At 36.9% G+C, this 18,227-nt stretch overlaps 1 protein-coding gene across 3 annotated transcripts in view; it reads right to left on the bottom strand.

The window, feature by feature from the left end:
- Positions 1–218: 218 nt before the first annotated feature.
- Positions 219–18,227, bottom strand: part of CREB1 (cAMP responsive element binding protein 1) — a 99,866-nt gene continuing 81,857 nt past the window's right edge. Inside the window, exons 6-8 of one of the 3 annotated variants that reach the window (XM_006889125.1) lie at positions 15,531–15,713; positions 13,529–13,679; positions 219–1,755 (exon numbers count right to left, since the gene is read on the bottom strand). In XM_006889125.1, the coding sequence (XP_006889187.1) occupies positions 1,611–1,755; positions 13,529–13,679; positions 15,531–15,713 (479 nt within the window). In that variant the 3' untranslated portion in view covers positions 219–1,610. Of the gene's footprint in view, positions 1,756–13,528; positions 13,680–15,258; positions 15,293–15,530; positions 15,714–18,227 lie in introns of those variants that run through there. The other 2 variants (XM_006889124.1, XM_006889126.1) reach the window with 2 other exon arrangements.

Genomic DNA, 18,227 nt, shown 5'->3' with positions numbered 1-18,227 from the left:
ATCTTAACTTTACAAATGGACTCAATAATACTTTTATCTTCATATTCTCTTAACATGGTAACAAATTTTTACACTTTAAGCCTAGAACTCAATATGAAACATTACTTTTCCATATTTCTTGACTCTGAAAAGAATTTTCTTCTAAATTGCGATTTTTATTAACCCTTATGCTAGTCTCCAATATTGTAAGTATACCTTCATATTTTTCTTATAAAGCATAACTTTTAGACTTCACCAGGCTTAGTGAATGAGTAATAATCATAGTACTGGAAACAATGTATGCTACAAAGAAGAGTTAAAACAGGTAGCCCTGACAAGGTTATATTGGAAAGCTGAAGCATAACTACACTGTTTAGAGAAAAACAAAGTTTAATGTGAATGACAACCCAAATGTTGCAGTACAGAAGTCATTAAATATGTCCAGAGAAAATGTCTTTCCTCCTGCATATATAAATAACACTGTACTTTTTAGAACTCCATATAACATTTTTCACTTAAAAAAATTCACTTGAGGTATTATGCTAATGCTAATGTGGGAACGATTTAAAATCAGGCCTTTTCTATAATCCATAACATTTCATAAACAAAATATATTACTTGGCTTTATTTAACAACCGGAAGGCTTTCCTGGTGGTGGGGTACAAAGCAAGTGCAAAGGAAAAAATTATAATTAAAATGTCTTTTAAATGAGTGACAATATAAATTATTTTTGAAGATGAGGATAAAAAAATAGTTTATTTAAAAACCTTATTATATTATTCAAGGGATTGGCTTAATAATGAGCATCTTTTTATTAGGAATTTAGTACTAACTAAAACAAAAAAGCTTTGTTCTTCTGTGTCTTCTGATTTAATTAAAAATTAAAATAATCATGCTGGTACGTTCAGTTGGTCACTTCTTTTAATGTATTCAAAGTGTTGAACACATACAGAATTAAGAAGCAACAACTGACCCATGGAAGAGCTGTAGTTGGTACAGTATATTTTTAAAGACCAAGGACAAGTTTTCAGTCAGAATCAAGTACATTTGTATACAGAAAGCACTCCAAATTCATTCCCAATTTCTTCAAAACCCTTATAAAAATTTAGGAGGGTCTATTTCTTAATAATTGTACATAATTCACAACGAAAATGTGAAAACATGTCAATTGGCAATCAACACTTCTTCACTGCACCTTACTTCCTTTATGCCTGTGGCCCACGCAGCACTTCACCTCAACAGGCTGCATGACTGCCCCTCAGGCTTACCAAGGAGCTCAGCACAAACCTTGAAATAATTTTTAAAGTTTTCTTTTTCCTCATTTCCTCCCATAAACTGGTAAGTAAACAAATTGTTACTTCTTGCGGCAGAGGTGGAGGTTGAAAAGCTGGAGTTCCTTCATGATGCCTGGTGCTGAAGATTTCTTGAGGGGAGAAGAAGAGGCAGGTGTTGAAACATTCACAGTTTAATGCAAAAAAGCACAAACGAATAAAATTCTGTAGTTGCTTTCAGGCAGTTTTGCGCATAGAAAAAAAAGAAATGTTTAGAAAATAAAATGTTTCTTTTTGTCTTTCTGGTTGTGGCCAAACCAAGTCCTTTTTCCACCTGAAATGGTGAAAATAAATCCCAAATTAATCAGATTTGTGGCAGTAAAGGTCCTTAAGTGCTTTGAGCTCCTCAATCAGTGTCTTGTTTTGGTTTTCAAGCACTGCCACTCTGTTTTCTAAACACTTCACGTATTCTTTCTTCTTTCTACGACACTCTCGTGCTGCTTCCCTACGAAAAAGGACAGACAAAATGATTACTAAAACGTTCTGTCCAATTTATTTTTTTAAAAGAAAATTTCTCTCAAAGCAACAAACATTTTTACATATTAAGCATCTGAAATACTAAAAGAATGCTTGGAAATTGCCCTAATATGATTTAAAACATTACCCACCCCGTTTATTAAAATGTTCTGTATCATAATTATTGAAACTTGAAAGATAGACAATCTCCTCTTGTGCGATTTACTGTCTCTGAAAACCTTCAGAAGTGTCAGCTATGGGTCAGTGCCAACTTGATGGCACACAACCACCACCACCACCGTGGATGTAACGTAATGAACATAAAGCCTTTCCATTAAGCAATCTAAAGTTAAGGAGCTCACAGCATGATAGGTTATTTCCTAACTACTACAGTTACAAAAATAGATTCGTCACAGAGATGCCCCTATATTATAGCAGACAGACACAATGTGAGACTTATAATGGAGCAAGAGGGGCAGCCACCAAGAAGGATCATAGACGTCTGAACTCTGAACTTCAAAGTTCAAAATCAAGAACTAAGAAATGTGCTATGCAAAGCCACCTGTTCATTGCAAAGGCATTTTTGTGGTTGAATGGTAATGCACTGCCGACCCACAGACATGCAGTTCAAATCTCCTTCCCTGTGATTTACTGCCTCTGAAAACCCATAGGATTTAAGCTCTAGGTCAATTCCCACTCAATGGTACATAACATTCATTGCAAATATCTTTTTAAACAACACAAGCACAGACTATACACATGGACTTCATCTGACAGACTGCAAAGGAACCAGATTGACTATATCTGTGGGAAGAATCATGGGAAAAGCTCAATACCAGTGGTCAAAGCTAGGCCAAGGACTGACTATAGAACAGTCCCATCAATTACTTATGTGCAAGTTCAAACTGAAGCTGAAGAAAAATTAAGTTCACAAGAACAAAAATATATTCTTCAACCTATCCCAATTGAATTAGATCATTTCATGAATAGGCAGTGAACACTAATAATGATTGAAGACCAGATGGAGAGGATATCATCCATGAGGAAAGCAAAAGGTCACTATAAGGGAGAAATTTGAATATTAAGAAGGGAAGATTACTAATGTAAAAGAGATAAAAAGATTTCAAAGAGCAATTCAAGGTGACAAGGCAAAGTATATAATGAAATGTGCAAAGAGCTGGAGTGAGAAAACAAAAAAGGGAAGGACTTGCTCAGTATTTCTCAAGCTGAAAGAACTGAAAAACAAATTCAAGCCTTGAATAGCAATACTAACGGATGTCATAGGTAAAATCTTGATTATTTAGGAAGCCGCAAAAGATGATGAAAGGAATACACCAAGTAACTTAAAAAAAAAAAAAAAGGTAGACACATAACCATTTCAGAAAGTAGCATATAATCAGGAACCAATGGTAATGAAGAAAGAAGTTCAAGCTGCAGTAAAGGCATTAGCCAAAAACATGGTCCCAGGAATCAGTGGAGTATCAATTGATATGTTTCAATAAATGGATGCAGCCCTTGGCATGCTCACCAGGCTGTGTGAAGAAATTTAGAGGACAGTTACTTGCCTAGCTAACTAGAAAAGATCCCTATTTTTTACCATTCCCAAAAACATGTACTCCAACAGAATGTGGAAACTATTGAACAGTATCATTATTATTGCATGCAAGTAAAATCTTGTAAAGATTATTTAAAAAGCTAGAAAAGTACACTGACAGAGATTTGCCAGAAATTCAGGCTGGATTTAGAAGAAACCATGGCACCAAGGATATACTAATGATGTCAAATAGATCTTGACTGAAAGCAGAGAATACCAGAGGGATGTCTATTTTTGTTCTATTGATTATGCAAAAGCATTTGACTGTGTGGATCTTAACAAATTATGGCTAACAATGAGAAGAATGGGCATCCCAGAACACTTAACTGTGTTTATGCAAAATGTCTACCACAACCAAGAGGCTGCTGTGCAAACCACACAGGAGAACTCTACATGTTTTCAAATTAAGAATGATGTGCATCAGGGTTGTATCCTTTCTCCATACCTAGTCAATCTATTTGAGAAGCTGGACTTAATGAAGAGGAGTGAGCCATCAGGGTCACAGAAGACGCATCAACATCCTGCATTATGTGGATGCAAAAACCCTGTTTGCTGAGAGTGAAGACTTGAAACACTGAAGATCAAAGACTACAGCTTTCTATATGGATTACATCTCAACCTCCAGAAGACAAAAATCCTCACCACTGGGTTAATAGAAAACATCATGACAGAGAACAAAAGACTGGAGTTGTCAACAATTTCATTTTGCTTGGATCCACATAGAGTGTACTAGCAGTCAGTAAATCAAACGGCATGTATCATTAGGGATATATGCTATCAAGGACTTCTCCAAGGTGTTAAGGAGCAGTGAAGTCAGTTTAAAGACTAAGGTGCACCTGATGCAAATGACAGTCTTTTTAATTACTTGCTATGCACCTGAAAGCTGGACAATTAATGACTAAGGATGACAGAAGAATCTTCAATGGCTTTTGAGTTGTGGTGTTAAAGAAGAGTACTGAATATCCTATGGACTATCAAAAGAATAAATAAATTGGTCTTGGGAAAAGTATAGCCAGAGTGATCTTTGGTTGCAAGGATGGTGAAATGTTGTCTCACTTATTTTGGTCGCTAGGAAGGGAGTCCTTGGAAAGGGACATCTTTTATTTTTTACTTTTTTTTAAAATTTTATTATTTTTGTGTGTGTGTGTACTGTAAAATCAGATCTGACTGGTACAGGAGGAGACTGTCCCTCCTTCTCCAGCAGAGCACCTGGTGGATTCAAACCACGTAACTCTGGGATTGCAGTGCAGCTTCTTGCCGGGACATCTTTTTTTAAAAAATTATTATTTTTATATATTATTCTTATATCCTCCACCAATCCTGATGCCACAATTCTCCTCATAGAGCCCAGCCTCTCGGATAACTGGTTCTGCATACAGGTTAAAAAGGTATGGAGATAGGACATATCAACAATCTGTGTTACGCAGATGACAAAACCCTGCTTGATGAAACTGAGGAGGACCTGAAATGCTTGCTGGAGAGGGTCAAGGACTGCAGCCTTCAGTATGGACTGAGGTTCAATGTCAAGAAGACAAAGATTCTCACCACTGGACCAACTGGCAGCATCAGGTTGAATAGTGAAGAGATTGAGATTGTTCATAATTTTAGTCTGCTTGGTTCCATGGTCAACACTCTTGGCACCAGTAGCCAGGAAATAAAAAAAATGTATTGCAATGGGAAAGTCTGTTATTAGGGACCTCTCCAGGGTACTGAAGAACAACGGTGTCTCTCTGGAGACTAAGGTGCGTCTGATACAGGCTATGGTCTTTGCAATCACTTGTTATGCATCAGAAAGTTGGACAATGACTAGGGAGGATAGAGGGAGAATTGATGCCTTTGAGCTGTGGTGCTGGAGAAGGGTATTGAATGTACCATGGACTGCCAAGAAAAGATTCATTCTGGACAGGGTTAAACCAGGCTGCTCCTTGGAGGCAAGGATTCGCCTGACATACTTTGGACTTGTTGTAAGGAGGGACAGGTCCTTGGAGAGGAACATCATGCTTGGGAGGGTGGAGGGACAGTGCAAGAGGGGAAGACCCTCTATGAGGTGGCCTGATTCAGTGACTGGGGTAATCGGGATGGGTGTGTCAGAGGCAGTGAGATTGGCACAGGATAGAGAAGGGTTTAGGGCTGTTGTACACAGGGTCGCTATGAGTCGCAAGCAACTTGACGGCACATAACAACAACAACAACATTATTATATCTGTCAAATGGGATCTAACTGGTACAGGAGGAGATTGCCCCTTCTTCTCCAGCAGAGCATCTGGTCGATTCGAACCATGTACCTTTGGGATTGCAGTGCAGCTTCTTGCCACTAGGCCACAGGGCTCCCTGGGAAAAGGACATTTTCTTTGTAAAGGTGGAGGGTCAGCCAAAGAGAGGGCGCCCCAAAATGAGACGGACTGACAAAGTGACTGTAACAATGGCTCAAGTATATCAGAGATGATGAAGGTGGCCCAGGATAGTAGTGATCACGTCATAGGATCAACCACTTGTGGTATGTGTTGCATCAAGTCTTAATTAATAGAAAGACATTTTTTAAAAACCCCTAAACATTATTGTTTAAAAAGGGACTTTTCAGCAAGGTAGCCCTTCTTTAGTCTAAGAGCTATACCTGAACCAGGCATAGGGCCTGGCATAGAGAAGGTACTTTTTGTTGAATGAACATGAAAGTTCAAAGAAAAAGGGTCTGAGTTTGTTGTTTTATATGCTGTGTTATTTTAAAAAGGTAGTATTTTACCATCACTCATTTAGAACAGGAGCAGAGTCATGTAGCATTTGAGTACTATTTTCAGTAAGATTCCCAATTTTAAGAGTCAGAATCAAGTCAACAGCAGTGGTTCTGGCTTTCTGATCACCCATTACCAATAATGTGGCCATGACAAAATTACTCAACTGTAGCTTCTTGACAATTCACATGGAAAGAACAATACTACCTACTTTACAAGATTTCTGAGAAATCAATATATGAAAAGCACCTGAAATAGTAGCTTGCATTTTATTTGTACTAGCTATTATTTCTAGGTAATGGAAATGGTCATATAATACAATTTTACTAAGGTTTTCAAACCCAAATTCATATAAAAGTAGCATCTCCTTAAAAATCAACTAATTTTTGGAATGAAAACTGAAATAAATTTGCATATGATGTTTATTATCACTCAGGAGAAAAAAAAATGGGACACTGTGTCTCACTTCATCATCTCTCTACAACTAGAGGAAGTTTCTTTGGAAATAGGTTAAAAAGCTGAACACTCCATTATGTGATAAACCAAGAGATACTGTGAAGCCAAGAGGGAAATGAGGATCCAAAGGTTAGATGACAGAAAGCAATGAATTTGAGGTCCAACTGGATGCTCCAAGTTTGACACATTTCAACAACAGAGAAAAGTGTCTAAGACATATGTACATTTAAAAACCCAATTTTAGCCAAGGTTGAGGAATCCTTATTTCCCTGCTTTCTCTTCTCCGTCACACAATAGTGTAACGAAGGCTAACGAGAAGTCCAACGATGACAGAAAAAGGATGCCTAAGTATTTCAAAATAAAAAAAAAAATTATTAATGAGAGTATTTCTTTCAAATATGAACTTATACAACCCCATCAGTTGTACAAATTTACAGCCTGTGAGTGTCCAGATCCACACTGTATCTATATGGTGAATATCCAAAGTTAAACTGATAGGATCCTTTATAAAAAAAAATTTGTGAAAAAGTGGGCTAAGGAAATGAAACTCTTTTTAGAGAGGGTTTCTATGTAGCATGCTCTAGATTTAATATGATGGACATTTTTAGTGGAAAACACAAATATATTTCAAGTAACAGCATTTTACAGAATTTACAAATGATGCCAAGTTAACCAAAGTTTATAATAAGCATATCTGGATTCAAACGGACTGTGAGATCCCAACTGAGGGATCAGAAAACTTGCACTCAAGTGCTCTGCACAGGCACTAAGCAGCGGAGGAGCTCCAGAGTCTCTTCCTACTCAGGAACTGTTCATCTCCGCCCACCCCACCCCCACCCCCGCCCGCCTTCTCTATTAAAGAAGATGAGCCGAAACAAGGAACAGTTTTACTTTGTATTTAGGAGAATATAAAGGCAGGGAGAGCAAACTGGTATGTCATATAAAGCATCATACTAAATGTATTACTTTATTTTGAAATGAATGAAAAATTCAAATAAGGACAAATTTCCAAGCTATTTTAGGCTTGAGGTGTCCCTTAAAGCTTCTGAAAAAACATCTAAGTATTCTTAAGAAAAGAAGAGAATAAAAGGATACTTTGAACCGATTCATCTGAGGAGTAAGCGTGGATATTAAATTGACCTCTCAAATCTTTCAATATAGAAACAGGATTTTATGATTCCAAGAACTAATACAGATGGCATATAAATTCTGAAAATGATCTGAAAGACAAATTCTGAGAAAAATGTTCTTTCAAATATGTGCTTCAACAGGCTCCTCCTGTATTTACTAAATGCATTCTTTGCCTCTCTGTGCTTCTCTTAAACTTTCCTTCCTCTCTTAAACTTTCAATAGTCCACATTATGTGCGTGTTTTCACTAGTAGTATCACGGAGAAGAAAAACGGGTAACACAACCAGAAGAATTTTTGTTGTTTCAAGATAGTTTATGTTGGTTTTTTATTGTAGTAACACAGATGAGTATAAAATCTACCTGTATTTCCTTTTCGAACATTTACCTACTGGCTTCATTTTTCAATAGAGGACACTATAAACATAGTGCTGAATCAGACCCTTACCCTGACAAAGTTTGGTTCAAAATGGTTGACACACTGAAACATATTCAGGACGATATTGTGTCTAACTTCTCTACTGAAGAAGCCACACTGGTAGAAGAAACTAGAACAAGTCGCAGGGAATTCTGAGGGCACAGCTAAAATCAATCACTGCTATTCTGGATTTTAAAGCACCTTCTTATTTTACCTTAAAATTTTAAAAAAATGTTTTTCTCTCAAATCTTTAAACAAAATGTTGTTGAGAACCATTCTCTGTTAAGCATGTGGTGCTGCACCTCCAGCCTGCATCCACCACGTACTCCAATCTGGAAGGCACAGTCAGAGACCACACATTCTGGAAATTTCAGTAGAATGTAAACATGCTCTGGCAACAGCTCTAAGCACTACCAATTTCTTCAAAAGTATAACATTCAGAGGGACATTCTAATTTTTCTCTGAACTAATTTACAAAAGAATATATTTTTTTAATTGTTGAGTTGGAACCAATTCATAGCTGAGCCTCTAGAGGTTTTCCAAGGCTGTAAATTGCACAAGGCCTGCCCATCTTTCTCATGCAGAGCAGCTAGTGGATTCAAATCACCTGTCTTTGGGTTGGTGGTTACCCACTAATCCACCATTACTACTGTTGTTAGGTGTGAGTGAGCTGAGGCATGACTCATAGCGACCCTATGAACAATACCTCTGAATCCTGTCCTATCCTATGGCATCCTCAACCATCTTTTGATACATTTGAGCCCCTTCCTGCAGTCACCATGTCAATCCATCTTGACGTAGGTTTTGTTGATGCTCCACCTTTCCAAGCATGATATCCCTTTCTCCTAGGTAGCATGTCCAAAGTATGAGAGATAAACCGTCACCAATCCTTGCCTCCAAGGAGCACACTGGCTGTACCTTTTCCACGAAATATCTTGTTTGTTCTTTTGGCAGTCTATGGGATATTTTACTGAATACTCTTCTCCAACACCACAGTTCAAAGGTATCAATTTTCCTTCTGTCATCCTTATTCACTGCCCATTTCTCAAATACATAGTAAGTGCTTGACGCCTGTGGCCCGAATCAAGCACACCTTAGTCTTCAAACTGACATCACTGCTTGTCAGTATTTTGGAGAGATCCTTGATTGTGGACTTAACCAAAGAAATATGTCTCCTAATCTCCTGACTATTGGTGCCAAAGAACTGTAAGATGATATCGCTGACAACTTACATCCTTTCTCCATCATCTATCATGATGTTGCCTACTGGACGTAAGGAAAGGACAAGCTATCGCAGTTCCTCTAAATTAGTTACTGGGCCTTACTAAACGGTTACACCAGAAAAAGGGAAAAGCCAGAATATATAGAAATAGTAAGTTATTAGTAGACAGATGGTGGCTAAAATACATAGATATGGTGTGTGTTTCAAGGAAAAATTAAAAGGGACAGACTTGCAAGTAAATACACAAAAGGAGAAGGGTTTTGAGAAATGAGCTACTGGAAGTAGCAAATATTTCAGAAATAAAAAGTAATGAGATAGGAATATTGAGCTAGCCTACGGAGAAGGAGTATGGACCTTTGGACAGTCCTATGAGTGTGTGTTGTCACCAAAATGTTGGGTATAAAAACTGAGATAGTAGAAGCAGCAGAGATATGCTAATGAAGGGGAAAAGGGAATTCTTATAGTTAGTGGGAATCTTCCATGTTACAGGATGTTGTTGTTGTTATGTGCCGTCGAGTCACCTGCGACTCATAGCGACCCTATGTACAACAGCCCTAAACTCCGCTCTGTAATCCACCCAAGCGAAAGTATTTAAGTGTGTGTAGTGAGTCTAGTAAGAGGCTCTGGTGGCCTATTGGCAAGAAGCTGTGCTGCAACCCTGAAGGCACATGGTTCAAGGCCACCACTGCTCCATGGGAGAAGGATGGGCAATCTCCTCTGCCTTCTGATTAGCTTCCTCTGAAAACCTGCTGGAGGGTCAACTATGGGTTGATTCTGACTCTAAGTTATATAACTACAATACTGAGTCTAGCAGGCTATCTGCTTCATGCATATTTAAAAAAGATTATTAAAAAAAAGATTATAAATGTACAGTTCTCTTTCTAATTTATAATTACATTTTGATATGACTGCAGCTATTATACTTATTTAGTATTATAACTTAAACACTTGCAAAATAATGACATTTCTTTAACAGCAGAGATGATAATAATGGTGTTCAGCTCAAATACGATGGCTGACATGCTACTTTGTGTCCTGTTCATCCTAGTTCTGGCAGTATTCTAGTCTGCACCAGGCTCCTGAAAGGGCTCACTGTGCCTCTTCAGAGTCTCTAAGTCCAGGGCTGTAGTTAGAAACTGCCCCCATTCTGATAATCAATTGTGGCAAAGCCATATTTTAAAAATTCAGGTGCGTTTCAATTTTTACCATATTGGTCATCAGTGAGTTGCTTTGAATCATAAAAGCCCTTCCATTTGTTTCCAACTCTTTTCCAAGAGCTCAGGAAAAAAACCTACCACATCTCAAGGCCAACATGTAATTTACTAGCCCACTGTGCTATCTAAAAAGATTTTAGGAATAAAGAGCTAAAAACCTCAAAATTGTTTTGAGCTTAAACATACAACTGTATTAAAAAAACCACAAACATTTCAACAGTACTAGTGACAGTTGCACTGAGGAAATGTGCTGTCAAGGACCCCTCCAACCTGCTAAATAAGAAGGATGTCATTTTAAGACAATGGCATACCTGACTAAAACCACAGACTTGCCAATTATTTGTTATATGTCTGAAAGCTGTAAAATGGCTAAGGGTGAAAGCAAAAAAAAAAAATCAATGCCTTTGAGCTGTGGTATTGGAGAAGAGTACTCAATATCCCACGGACTTCCACAAGAGCAGGTGCTCCTTAGAGGTGAGGATGGCAAAGCTTCACCTTACATACTGTAGGCATGTTGTCAGGAGGCACCAGTCTTTGGAAAGAGACATCATGCTTGGAAAGATGGAGGGTCAGTGAGACTAAGAACCTCAACAAGGTGGACTGACACAGCCACTGACACAATGGGCTCAAGGAGATCAGAGATGACGGCTGGCACAGAATAGTTCAAGGTTCAGAGTCACTGTTCTTTGGGTTGCTATGTGTTCCAGTTGACTCGATGGCACCTAACAACAGTTATAGTAGATCAGTGGTGTCCTAGTGAGCAAGCTGCCAATGTAAAGGCAGGTGATTCAAATCCACAAGTTCCTCCTCAAGGGAAGGATGGGCACCCTGCCTCTCGTGTGGTTTACAGTTTCAGAAAATCTGCTGGAAGCTCAGCTATGAGCCAGCTCTGGTGTCCTTGTGGCAAGAAGCTGTGCTGCAACCCCAAAGTCACGTGGTTTGACGCCACTAGCTGCTCTACAGGAGAAAGATGGGCAGTCTCCTCCCGTGCAATTAACTGCCTCTGAAAACCCGCCAAAGGGTCAGCTATGGGTCAGTTCTGACTCTACAGTACTCAGCAACAGTCACAGAGAGGTATCAGAATTATCTGAAATCAGACCCTCAGAATAACCCTTCAAGTGGGTTATATACTGTTGAGTCGGAACCAATCCATAGCTGACTATCTAGTGGGTGTTCAGAGGCAGTAAACTGTATGGGAGGAGGATGCCCATCTTTCTTTGAACCAAATGACTTCAGGTTAGCAGTGCAGTTCCATACCACTAGGCCACAAGATCTCCATAGTGATGGTGACATCCAATTTCACAAAGGAAACATTGAAGATGTAGCTAAGTTTACTATGTTCTCCCAAAGAATAGCTAAGAGGGAGTTTAAACTTAAAAGTCAGATATTCTAAATTCAATCTGTTTCTTCCACTTTGTGTTTGAGTACCACAGAGTTGGAACCAACCCACAGCTGACCCTCTAGCAGCTTTTCAGAAGCAATAAATCACATGGGAGGAGATTGCCCATTCTTCTGTGGAGCAACTGGTGGATTAGAACAGCATGCATTCAAGATGGCAGTGCTGTTTCTTCCACTTTGTTGTTGTTGTTGTTAATTGCCTTCGAGTTGAGCATGACTCATAGTGACCCTACGTAAAAAAGGCCTGAAGCCCCTCTACAACTATTGACTTTTTTAATTTTTATTATTTTGTTTGTGTGTGTGTGTGTACCGTCAAATCGGATCTGACTGGTATAGGAGGAGATGGCCCCTTCTTCTCCGGCACAGCATCTGGTGGATTTGAACTGCGTATCTCTGGGATTGCAGTGCAGCTTCTTGCCACTAAGCCACCAGAGCTCCCCTAACTATTGACTTTTTATCAAAGTTCATAGAGTTTCCAGAGACAAGATGTTTAGGAAGTGGATGCCACCCCTCTTCCACTTTATCAGTGCTTAAATCTCAAAATGGACAGCAGAGGAATATTTTCACCAATTCCAAACATTTTATGCTTGTATAATTCTGTTTTCATTTTCTTCTATATGTCTTGGGAGTTATTAGCATATTTAATACGGTTTTTTTTATGACAAACAAGCACTTACAGTTAGGTATTTTTACTTTTAAAATTTTATTTACCACATTTTATAGATGGCTTTGTAGGCTTTTTATTCATAAAGACTAACAACATCTATTTTGAGAATTATGTAAGTAACAAGGTATGAATACAATTATTTTCTTTTCAAAGACTTGCTATTTAGGTGTTAAATTATAATTTTGAGTTAGAAAGATTATTAATTTATTAAATTCCAATATCATGAAGTATAGAAACTCAAAATGGCCATCTATATTTATTTTTATGGCAAATAAATTTAACATTATTAAACAACCTTTACTTTTTTAATTTTTTTAAAAATTTATTATTAATTTCAATGAAAATTTACAGAGACTTTGGATTTCCAGCAACATTTACTTTTAATACTTTTAATATTTATGCATGGAATTCATCATCTTCTCACATGCTATTCAAAAAAAGAAATTATTTATTTATTTTATTATTTGTGTGTGTGTGTGTGTGTGTGTGTGTGTGTGTGTGTGTATACCATCAAATCAGATCTGACTGGTACTGGAGGAGATTGTCCCTCCATTTCCAGCAGAGCATCTAGTGAATTCAAACTGCTCACCTCTGGAATTGCAGTGCAGCTTCTTGCCACTAGGCCACCAGAGCTCGCCAAGAACTCATTTGTTAAATAATTTACTTTTTAAGCATATGAAGACATATTCAGGGATGTGCATCAAATATCTTCTAGAAAAAGTGCAAGGGGAAAAAAAACCCCTATCCTCAAAGATGAACTGATAATCCCAGTAGCCATCTTGCCAATGTATCTTAGTAGGTAAGAATTTTTCAAACTTACTAGAACAAAGCCTAAAGGGAGAAAAATTCAATACAAAGATCACATATAAAGGGAACTACCCAGCACCATTTGAAGGGGTATGAAGCTACAGCAGTGGAGTGTTGGCAGTGCGTGTACCTGTTCTTCATCAGACGGACTTCTCTCTTTCGTGCCGCTTCTTCAGCAGGCTGTGTAGGAAGTGCTGGGGAGGACGCCATAACAACTCCGGGGGCGATGGTGCTAGTGGGTGCTGTGCGGATCTGATATGTTTGTACATCTCCAGAGGCAGCTGGGAACCAGAAAAAAAGAAGAAGAAGAAAAAAAATGTGAGCACCGAGTAAGGCAATGAAGCACTATGACTGGGGTTAAGCTACTTATTTGTTTTCCACCTAAATACTCAATTCAAAGGCGGGGAAAGGAACAAACAGATTATTTGGGCTAAAATACTGAAACAATCAGCACTCTTTGGGTCGTTACGGAGAAATAATTCTCCCTTTAATATATTTATTAGTATAGACACTTGAATGAATGAGGTCTTAACCTAAATCTACTAGGTCTTCTATGTGTTCATTGGAAGTAGTTCCATTCTGTTGATAACATGCTTACCAACCTTAAGTCTAAAAGGTAAGTAGGACACAGCTTGGATGATCTTCCTTCCTAGACAGAGTATAGTCCTCAATGTCTTCCTTTGATATTGGTAAATTCATACTAAAAAATTTCAAGTAGACTCTTGCCACAACATAAAAACGACCATGATATTTCATAAAATAGCAAAATGAAAAAGAAAATAAAGCATTATGGTCACTATTACAAATTTCTGACTGAAACAAACTGAAAGTATAAAAAAGGTGGTTATCACTCAATGCCAATTATAGTATTTGTAAACATATTAGTTTCAATGTAAATGATAGTGACTAAATAAACTGATGTTTTATTTTTCTAAATGGAATGATTCAACATTTCAGAAAAGAAACCCCACCACTGCTTGTCAAATTGTTTCTAAAAACATCTTCCCCTCTTTATATAAGAAACCTAACATTTCTGAGAATTTCACTGTCTTTATAGAATTATCCTTATCTGGATATCCAAATTATTTACTACTTAATAACAACTGAAATGTGGAATTTGAATGGAAAGTTATTATATACTAAACATGTTACCATCTTCAAACTGACGTTCAGAATTCAAATTCAATCACATCCTGCTTTACAATTTTTGAGTACCTGCATGTAAAGTGAAAAGGTTTTTACTCCCATTAATAAGCAAAATACATTGTTCTTCAAAATATTTATTAATAGAATATATTCTGTAAATATTTTAGAGCCCCTTAAATAAATTATGACTCCTACTAGTAGCTGTTTTAAGAAAAGTTGTTATCTGCAGTTAAAGGATATAATTGTCCATTATTTAACATAAGTAAAATGTTGAATTCCCTCAATTTGAAAATTCATTTTGGTATAAATAAAATACTTGAAATATTCATATAGAGTAAAACAAATATGTTCAACTCCTATTATAGATCCCCGGAATTTGTTGACGTGGGGAACCCCTAAATCTATCTCTGTAGCTCATCAGAGATTTCACTGCTTTTTTTTGCCTAGAGAATAAATCATGTGTGACCAAACTTACATAGTTGTACAATAAGATTTTCCAGAATATTTTTTCATGTGGAAAGGAAATAGATCATTTCAGAAAAATGTACATTTCTTTTGAATAAAAAGCAGAGAGAAAATATTTTAAAGGTTCAAAATTCTATCAGCAATTTGAGACATGGGGGAGGGGAGTAAATGACACACAACACCTAAACCAAGACCCAGAGGTTCAGGTCTTGTTCAAGGTCACAGACTAGCTCACTAGTTATTATTTACACTCTAGCTTTTCTGACTCCTCCTGCCTATCCATGAATACTAAGAGGATTTACTAAAGATAGATGTTTTAATAAAATTGAAAATAGTTGTTTTTATGCCATGACATTTAGGTCCAACTGGAATAACTGAAAAAAAATCTTGGAAAAAAATACTATAATGAAAAATTAAGTTTTAACAGGGCTTTGCAATATGATACTTACTTTTTCTGAGAGTTTATAAAATTGTAATCTTTTGAAATATTTACCTCACCTGTGAATTGTGAAGTCTCTTACCTTGGACAACAACTTGGTTGCTGGGCACTAAGATCTGCTGTCCATCAGTGGTTTGGGCATACTGGAGGATGGTAGTACCCGGCTGAGTGGCAGCTGCATTGGTCATCGTTAATGTCTGCAAGCCCTGTACCCCATCGGTACCATTGTTAGCCAGCTGTATTGCTCCTCCCTGGGTAATGGCAACTAAAAATCCAATGGATTTCATTGTTACAAGTTTAATATGAGTCATTTACAATATGCTAACTTCAACAAGAAAAAAATATTGTGTGAAAGACACAATTAGGAGAAATTATCATAACAAATACCCTTACTAACAAAGACTTAATGTAGTCAAGTTACTTCAGTTCAGGAAATCCACATCCAACTGCTATAATAGAAATGCAATCTATGGACCACACTCTAATTTGTAAAAAGAAAGCTTGGGATCTTTTTACTTTTTTAAAAACAGGTAAGTAGGAAATGTTAAAATCCTTTTCAAGTTATTTGACTCACAGGAAGTATTGCTCTATTATAAATATTGTAAATGTTTTTTTCTACACTTTGACAAACTGAAGGCTTACAGCAAAATAGTCAAATTCTTGTTCTAATGTTATAAACTAGTTCAGCAGTACAGTGTGTTCCCTAGACCACCTAGCAAGCTATGAATATATAACAAGAGTCCACTGAAACAAATGAAATGGTCAGCAAACTTTTGTCATTCATCTGTTATCATGATAGAGAAAGGATTGGGATTGTCAAGGATTTAATCTTGCTTGGATCCACATCAAGATGGTACCAACATTAAGAAATTAACATGTGGTATGGTCCTCCTGTGCAATTTAAAGCCTCTGCAAAACTCCTGGAAGGTCAGCTATGAGTTGGTTCCGACTGGATGGCAATGGTTAGTATAGACAAAAAACTAAAGCTCAATCGCTTTCAACAAAACCAAATCCATTAAAATGAGAAAAGGTAGGAGTACTTTATCTGTCTCTGTATATAGCAATTATATAAGAAAATCTAAACTAAGAAAACCAAGAAATAAAAAACAATTAAGCACAAATTTAACTGAGATTTTGGATAACCAAAATAAAGAACATCATTGGTTACTGTTCTACTTAGTGAAACAAATCAAAACAGAATTAAAGTTCACAATAACAGATAAACATTTGTCGACCTAAGAGTAGCAAGATATCATCATCATCATCATCATGGATATAAATCAGGTAATGGATACAATTAACATTAATCAAAATATATTAAATTTATGGAAAAAGGTGTCCTAAATGAGACATTTAATTACACAGTGAAACACAATGCAGCCATTAAAGAAATAATATACATCACCATCAAGGTCATTTGTGTAAATGGAGAGGTATAAAGGAAGAAGTTCTTAAAGAATCTCAATTTATTAATCTCTTAAAATGAAAATCTTTTTTCTGTTGTTGGAAAGGGGTGCCTATCAAATTGAAACACCAGGGAAGGGTGACATTTTTTCCCCAATTTCACATTTCTAATTGAGATTTGGATATGCCTTCTTTCTAAAGAAGATATGTTTTGTTCATAGGGAAATATAATGCAATTATGAATCATTACTACTGTCAGGACATGCTTAACTCTCAGGTGTGCTAAAGAAGGGGGGGAAAACCCCTTACTATCTTAGAACACACACTGTGAGTACTGTGATTACTACAATTGTGTGGATATAGCAAGTGTTCTTAATAAATTAAAAATACAAAGACACATACAAAAACATAGAACTCTCTATCTCAAACAACAAAGACCAGAGAATGATCATTGAGTTCTTCTGAACTTAGTGGACGACAAAAAGCAGTTAAAATGATGACTATCAAATTTCAACTTGGGGGAGGTGCAGAGACTGCAACTCAGGAATCTGTAATAGAGTAGAAGGAAAATTAGGTATACAAATCAAGGCTGAACTGCAACTTGAAAAATGAGCTAAGTAAGGAGGTCAAACTTTTATTATTTTTGATACAAATTACCTCAGGGCATTAGAAGTCCAATGCAGTCAAGGAATTTTAGTGAATACATTTCACTTGTAACTAGTAAGAAAGGGAGGGGAAGGAAACTATGAAATGAGTGTTTGGCGGGGGGAATCAAAAGGTATAGGGAAAAGAAGAAAAATGTACCGTTCAAATAAATGTGTCTGGTCAAACAAAAATAGGGCTCAAAAGTTTAAGAGATTTAGTTAAAGGCAAAAAGAGATGAAAGAGGAAGGTAGAAAGACCTAGCTACCTGACAAAGCTAGCACAGAATTGGAAACCAACCATTTTGGTGAAGAAACCTTTGCTTCCTTCCTGTGAAATAAATGAGCAAAGGGTACTCACAATTTCACCAGTCTTGTTATGATCACACTACAACTGACGAAAGTGCTTTTTATGTTAAAGAGATTATTAAGTAAATGTGCTGGTAGGATGTAATCAAACCTATTCCCCTGAAATAAAATAGAAAGATTTAAAAATCCTACTTTAGAACAGTACATTGGAATGTGAGAGCCATGAATGAAGGAAAATTAGAAATTGTTAAGAAAGAAATGGAACGCATAAATATTGACATATTAGGCATTGGAGAGATGACATGGACTGGCATGGGAGATTTTGAGTCTGATGACCATATGATATATTACTCTAAAGATGAAAAGACAAGGAAAATGGGGTTGCCTTTATAGTAAAAAAAGTAATTTCTAGATCCATCTTGAAG

The sequence above is a fragment of the Elephantulus edwardii genome, unplaced genomic scaffold (genome assembly GCF_000299155.1).
Source record: "Elephantulus edwardii isolate Elephantulus edwardi_28Jun2011 unplaced genomic scaffold, EleEdw1.0 scaffold00075, whole genome shotgun sequence".
Taxonomy (NCBI): domain Eukaryota; kingdom Metazoa; phylum Chordata; class Mammalia; order Macroscelidea; family Macroscelididae; genus Elephantulus; species Elephantulus edwardii.
The sequence above is the reverse complement of the archived record's forward strand: the minus strand, read 5'-3'. Positions and strand labels throughout refer to the sequence as shown.